The sequence below is a fragment of the Lagopus leucura genome, unplaced genomic scaffold (assembly GCF_019238085.1).
Source record: "Lagopus leucura isolate 7727_CA_CO unplaced genomic scaffold, USGS_WTPT01 Super-Scaffold_774, whole genome shotgun sequence".
NCBI classification, from domain to species: Eukaryota; Metazoa; Chordata; class Aves; order Galliformes; family Phasianidae; genus Lagopus; species Lagopus leucura.
In genome coordinates, this window is record NW_024962258.1 from 318676 (window position 1) to 326187 (window position 7512).

Consider the following 7512-nt stretch of genomic DNA (forward strand, 5'->3'; position numbering starts at 1 on the left):
GCGCGGTGCTCCATCCGCGCCGAGCTGCGCCGTGCCGCCAGCAGCGAAGGTCCCGGCACGGGGCAACCCCCGGCCCCGGCCGCCACGAGCGCGGCCTCACCGCCTGCCACCTCCCGCCACCGCCCCGACTTCAGCGCGGGGGCCGCGCGCGACTCACGTTGTAGGTGTGGACGCTGCGCCCGACCGCGGTGGCCACGTAGAACTCACGGTGTCGGCCGTGGTAGCGCAGAACGTGCGGGACGTGGCTGGAGTAGCGGCCGAGCGCGCGAAACCCGGCGAACAACGCTCCCCGGTCCGCCGCCATGTTGCTGCACGCGGCCGCCAGCCCACGCGCAGCCCGGAAGTCGCAATCCACTTCCGGCGGGGCCGTGCGCCGTCCAAGGCGCTCCCCCGCGGCGGCGGTGGCGCAGGGACAGCGTGCAGCGCGGTATGGTGCGGGGTGGAAATGCTTTAATGGCACACCCGTACAGCGCGGCCGCGGCGCTCCTCAATAAGTTAACGCGATTTGCGGGAGCGTTCGGCCCGCGGACAATAAATAATGAGTCCGGTGGAAAAATACATATCACACATCTGCCTGTCCGTCTATTCCAAGTTCATGTAGCTCCTCCACATGGCCATCACCTCCTGCACCTTGCGCTCGTCGCACCGCACCTCGTCACGCCGCCGCCGCTCCTGCACACAACGCCGTCAGCACCCGCCGTCGGCCGCGCCCCCCCCCCCCCCCCGCCCCCCTCCCCTGTCCGCCCGCGGCACCCACCTGAGGCGGCCGATAGCCGCGGCAGCGCCGGCGCACCACGCGTACCGTGCGCAACCACAGCTCCCCGCAGCCCCGCGCCCCGTCCAGCACGCACTCCAGCAGGCGGCCCTCCTGCTGCGCCCGACGGGCGTCCTGCGGGGCACGGCCATCAGCCGCGGGGTCGCGTCGGGCACACTCCCGCTGCCGAGGCCCCCTAAAGCCCCGCTCCCCTCCCTGTCTTCTCTGTTTTCTCTCCCCTTCCCTCGTTTGCCCATTCTCCACCCCTCCCTCTCTTCGTGTCCTTTCCCCCTGCCTTCCCCTCCCGCTCTCACCCCTCCCTTCTCTCTCTTTCTCCTCATGTCCCCTCTTCCCTCCTCTCTCCCGCTCCCCTCCCTGCCTCCCCTGCCACCGTCCTCCCCGCTCTTCTTCCTTTCTTCTTCCCTTCTATCCCTCCTTTTCCCTCTGCCCCCTTCCTTGCCCTTTCTTCCCACCCCTCCGTCTCCTCCTCCCCTCTGTGTCTTGATTTTTATCTTTCGACTCCGCACGGACTGGGGATGCTAAGTAGCTGTCGGGGACCGCGTTCACCCGGGCGAACCTCGGACAGCTGCGGGCCCGCGGACGCGTCCTCGCAGGTGTGAAAATCGAGCAACGGCCCCTGGAGGGAGACAAGACGGAGGGGGGGTCATCTCCGCGCCCCAGCGGGGCGGCCAGGGCAGTGGGCGATACTCCGCCTGGCGGGAGGCGGCGGCGGGCTGCTCGGTACGCCCGGAGCCTCCTGTCCTCGGGCTGGGCGCTGTCAGTGCAAGCGAACCACCCGCGGAGCTTCTGGACCACTTATCGCCTTTGCAACCGTGAAACCGTCTTCGGCGTCGGTGCGGTTTTACGCTGTCGTCTTAGGGCTCTGCCGGGGATCGGGAGCGCTCTGGTAGCAGAGCTCCTGCACTCCGTCCCTGCCGGTCCCAGCTTCGGCGCACGCTTTAGGAGGGTCGCCGGAGGAGGAGAGGAGAAGATAACTTCCCCGTCCTGTGCTCCGGGTTACTACACTAGCTGGCTCCCGGGTTGCTAATCAGCGTTTTCGGAAAGCAGCTGCCAGCATCAAGGACAGAATCGTGGAGGCAGTGCCGTGCCGACAGTTTCCCGCCGATGCCACCAAAGCAACCACCAACCTCGTTGAATGTCATGCGCTCATCGAAAGCGTTTAGGAGATCGTCTCGTATATCCTCGTGGTGACAGAGGCTGAAATTGTAGGCGGCCTCCCGCGGTAGGTCGGCGATCTGAAGAAAGATGATGAAGCCACAATAGACTGTGTAAGAAAAAGCCAGAGGTTAATTCTCGCGCCTGCGACGTGACCCGAGGAGCACGGAGGGCGGTCTGCAGGGAGCGGCGCGGGTGCTCATGAGCGCTAGCGGAGCTGGCTGGTTACCCTTTGCGTTATCCATGGTGCCTTTGCACGTTGTGTTTCTCCTGCTGGGCTTCGGATCGTCGCCGGCTTCATATATGTACCTGTACGCCTACGGAAATGATGGTTTCCAATTCCATAACCGGGGTTTATTTGGACGTCTCATGAGCCTCTCTTCAGAACTGTAAATAACAAGCATTCAGACTCGAAGTGTCACTGACTCTAAAAGAAATCCGGGATAATAAACAGTAATCAACCGCAGCATCCAAGCCCCAAACAAACCAAAGCAAGGAACTGTGACAGCAGTTGATGCTGTTACAGCCCTCGGGCAGCAGCGCGTGGCTCATCCCAGGGGCTGCAGCGAAAACACGCGACATGCTTCCGATAATGGAGATTACGGGAAAGTGGCTACCGGCAGGCAGGGGCAGTATGGGGCTTTCGTGCACAGACAGCCGAACGATCCCGCGGCTCACAGAGCCGTGCAGGGGGCCGAGAGCACGTCCACTGAATCGTCTTCGGATGCTGACGGCTGGAGGACAGAGGGACGGGGCCAGGTGGTGAGGCGGGCAGCCGAGTTAAGCTACCGGCCCCGCGGAAGCGGTTCATGGGAAGAGCCCCGGGACCCCCGCCGGGGTGGCGGTTGTGGACGCAACCGTATCTCTGTTTCAGGAAAAAAAAAAAAAAAAAAAAAAAGTTCTTTTTCGAGGAATGCGTCTCTGGCTTGTGTCATTAAGGAAACCCAAGAGGACTGCCGTTGCCTTAGGAGGAAACGGGGTTTTTTTGGTCTGTGGAGCTGGGGGCGGGCGAAAGCCAATGAGGCAATATCACATGCCTGAGTATCCTCATCTCGTCTTTTGCTTTTATATCACCAGTGGACTATCACTCCAGCTGCCTGCTGCCTCCTTCTTGCCCGGGGTTCGGCCGTGTGGATCTGGGAACTGCTTGTTTGGAGTGCGGCATCCCTCATGCCAGGCTGTGTGAATGAAGAGAGATGCTTTCTGATTGCAGTTGTGACATCTGTCTCACTAAGTGAAATGCCATGCACTGAAATCCTGCGGTGTTCAGGGAGGCCTTAGCATCTAGAGAGGCAAGCCCTACCTGGACACATGCTGCTGAGACCCTTAAATGGTCAATACGTGCCATGTGTGTTGCTATTTCCTGCAAACAATAGTGCTTCTTCTTTTTCCAGATGGCATAGTGTACACCTGGGGATGCCTGCATTCAACACTCTCCCAAAGTTGCCAAATAAACCAACAAACCTCCATGTTCTGAAAGGATGCCTTGTTCTCGTATTCTGGGAGATGCTGGATTTTCTTTTTCTAATCACAAGCCCATGTGCCTTCACCTTTCTCTAGGACTTTCTGCCTAAAGCTATCAATAGGCTTCATAAAAGTTAATAAATTGATAAAAAACAACACCAACACAGTTCTTCCAAATAGACTTGTGTTTCTTCTTCTTCTTCTTTTTTTTTTTTTTTTTTTTTTTTTTAATTTTTATTTTTATACTTGTACAAACAATGGTGCAACCTACTACAAAGGCATTCACTTTAGGTGAATTTTGTGATACTCATGATAATCAGCAGCATCACTGCCCTGCTATGTGGTGAGAGTAATTCTGATCTAAGAAATAAATTTGGAACAAGGAAGATACTATTTGTTACTTCCCATTTTTAATTTATCTTTACCAAACAGGACACAATGGCCCTGTTAATAAAGGTGTTTGTTTACCCTTACTTCATGGGAGGTGAAAGTCCTGTCAATAGCTGAAGTGTACAACTTATTTTGCTTCCCATGCAAACCATATTGTGCTGACATTCTTTTCCACCACTTATGATGTTCTCATGGTTTTATTTCTTCCATGTGTGTCTGCAGTTAGCAGCAGAACAAAGTTGCAGCACAATCTGGAAACGTAATCAGATCAGCAAATGATAAAGGCATTTTTTAGAGGAACCAGAAAAGTATTTGCCTACAAAAGACAATTTGATGTTTAAAACATGCTTCTATCTGCATTCATATGGAAGACTATTAAGAATCAAGGAATGCAATTACTTTAACTGATGCTTTTCCAATGCATGAAAAGTTCTTTTAATAAATAGTACCTGTCAGCAATTCTTCTGATCTCTCATTTCCTCTTAGTGTTAATCCTGAGTGCCTTCCCTTTGTTGTTGTCACTTCCCTGCCATGCAGCCAAGCAGCTCCCTACTCAGATCAGGTGGGTAGGAGGAGAAATAACAAAAGTAAATGAAGTACTTATGAATCAAGCATCTCAAAACTTTCAACTTTTACTTACTCCAGCCATAATAATACCAAGGCCTCACTTCTGACAGCAGATTTTTACCTAAGATGTTGGCCAAATTTGGGGTATTTGCAAATGGCTTTCATTAAGATAAATAACCCAAGATGAGGTAGTTTTTGAATGGAGCCTTATAACAGATTTCGTTTCTTCCCAATGCTTGTTGCCTGGCAGTCCTGTTCTGTCTTGAAGACACCACATTTGCAATCATGCTAGAGCAGCAGGTAGAAGGGATTAAGAAATATCTGTTGCTACTTTGCTGCAGGTCCAGATGATATCTTTGTGGGCAGGAGTGCTGCCAGCCCTCAGTGGGAGAGGAAGTCTGCAGCTAACAAGAAGTCACTGACTTTGGTAGACATTTCTGATCAATATTATTAATACTACTGGCAGTATAATTTATCAGTCTGACTTGTATTTGCTGAGACAGTTTTAGATCATTACATCTTGTACATGTAGCTGAAAGGCAAATTTTACACTTTTTTTTTTGTTTTTTGCATGCATGAGCAATGTGTTCCTGCCTGAAATGCCTTACTGCTGCAGAAATGCCAGCCATATCCAGAATGTTAACATAGTTATACTTTGGGGGTGTAGGGAATTTCTAAAATTATGAAATTATATATGTGGAAAGGTGAGGTGGAGGGAGGTAGCAATTACCCAAGTGAAGTCTGGGAGATGGGAAGGAAGTGTGTTGGTGCTTGAGAACTTGCAGAGTGTGTGTCACAGCCTGAGAGCCCAGGGTAGGCAGCCCTGGGCAATGCAGGTGCATGCAGCCTGTCTGTGGCCTACTTACTCTTGACAGGAGACACATGAGACTGATCTGACTGGGCACACACTGTTCAGATTGCTATCTTCAGGAATCTGGCTATGGTAGAAGAGTCCCCTTATGGAATCTCTTTGGTTGCGGAGGGCACTGAATGTATAACCAGTGCCCAGCACTATATAATTGTGTGACAGAGCGCAGGCAGCTCACCAGTAATGCCCTATTTGCGAGACCTGCACTCAGAAAAGCTGAAGATGATGCTAGAAACATCTCTCAAGTGTTTAAGGTCAGGTTGGATGCAGCACTGGGCATCCTGACCTGATGATGGCAGGGAGGTTGGACTGGATGTAGATGGTCTTTAAAGGTTCCTTCCAACACAGGTGATTCTTCAGATCTATGATTCTCATACACACAGCACAGAAGTAAAAACTTAGTATCCTCATGTTTACAATTTGTTTTTATTGTAAAAGTTTATTTCAGAATCTTTACTGAGGAAATGAAGTTGTTTTTTTTTTTAAAAAAAATAATTTTTTTAAGCATCGCAGTTTCCAACAAAATGGAAATTCAAAATGTTGGCAAATTTTTCTCCACATCCTCGCTTGCTGCTCAGACTTTGGTCTGCCTCTCTGTCTCTATTTGTTTCTGTATGTTTAAAATCTTAGCTACTGGAGCAAAAGCAACTGCTGAGTGCTGTTCAGGGCCTCCACATGCCACTTTAGAGAGAGAAGGGTATTCAGAAGCACCCCATATGGCTGGTGGCTGGCAGTGAACAAAAAAGTTCTGAGAGGGCATCACAGATCCTGCTGTTGGTTGGTATACCTTAGTTCCCCTCTGATATGAAAAGACTTTTCAATAAAACACAGAAGTTCTGCATTGCTGGAAAAAATTAATCTTTTTGATGACAGTATTTATTTGGATGGCTGCAGATGATTATCAGCGCAGCAGTAGGTCTTAGGCTTGAGATGAATATAGAGTATCTTCCCCTAAGCCTTATAATGCTTCTGGCTTCTACATAGCACCTCAGAAAGTCCGGGATGGAATATCCAAGTCCCACAACAAAATGGCTAGCACATACTAACTTTGAAGAACTCCATATGGGATCTAAATATTATTCTCAGGGAAATCTGTTTTTAAAAACAGATTCAGGAAACACCCTTCAGGAAGAGAAGTTTCAGCAACAGGAACCAAAGAAACTGCTACCTTGCTTCAGCAGGATCCAGATTTTCAACTGAGATCCTTTCTGTCTAGGCTGACAAATCGTAACAGTGCAGATCCTCCATTTTCTGTGCAGGACAAATAAAGATGTTGTTGCATCTAATCACATTCACATGTGCTGGTAAAAATTGGAGTCCCACAGGGTGTTCTTTAACATCTTTATCAAGGACAGCAATGATAGAATTGAGTGCACCCTCAGCAAATTTGGTGACGAAACCAAGCTGAGTGGTGCGGCTGACACAGTAGAAGGAAGGGATGCCATTCAGGGGGACCTTGACAACTTGAAAGGTCGGCCTGGGTGAACCTAATGAGGTTCAACACAGCAAAGTGCAAAGTTTTGCACTTGGGCAGGAGGAATCCCAGGCATCCGTACAGACTGGAAGGAGCAGTCCTTGAGAGCAGCCCCGCAGAGAAGGACCTGGGGGTCTTGATAGATGAAAAGCTTAACGTGAGCCAGCAATGTGCTCTTGCAGCTCAGAAAGAAAATGGTATCCTGGGCTCCATCAGAAGAGGGGTGGCCAGCAGGGACAGGGAGGTGATCATCCTCCTCTACTCTGCTCTCATGAGGCCCCTTCTGGAGTATCGTGTCCAGGTCTGAAGCCCCCAGTACAAGAAAGACAGAGAGCTGTTAGAGAGGATCCAGAGGAGAGCCACAAAGATGATCAGGGGATTGGAGCACCTCCCCTACGAAGACAGGCTGAGGGAGCTGGGCTTGTTCAGTCTGGAGAAAAGAAGGCTGTGGGGTGACCTCATTGCAGCCTTCCAGTAGCTAAAGGGAGCCTACAAACAGAAGGGGAATCAACTCTTTGAAAGGATAGATAACAGCAGGACAAGGGGAAATGGTTTTAAATTGAGGGAGGAAAGATTTAGGTTGGATGTCAGGGGGAAGTTCTTTACAGAGAGAGTGGTGAGATGCTGGAACAGGCTGCCCAGAGAGGTTGTGGGTGCCCCATCCGTGGATGTGTTCAAGGCCAAATTGGATGGGGCTCGGGGCAGCCTGGTCTGGTATTAAATGTGGAGGTTGGTGGCCCTGCATGTGGCAGGGGGGCTGGAGATTCATGATCCTTGATGTACCTTCCAAACCTGGTCATTCTGTGATTCTGTGATTCT

At 51.1% G+C, this 7512-nt stretch overlaps 1 protein-coding gene across 1 annotated transcript in view; it reads right to left on the reverse strand.

Annotated features, from left to right (window-relative positions):
- Nucleotides 1-313, reverse strand: part of WDR36 (WD repeat domain 36) — a 29077-nt gene extending 28764 nt beyond the window's left edge. Inside the window, exon 1 of the mRNA XM_042864950.1 lies at nt 158-313. Within this exon, the coding sequence (XP_042720884.1) occupies nt 158-304 (147 nt within the window). The 5' untranslated portion in view covers nt 305-313. The remainder of the gene's footprint in view (nt 1-157) is intronic.
- Nucleotides 314-7512: the final 7199 nt, after the last annotated feature.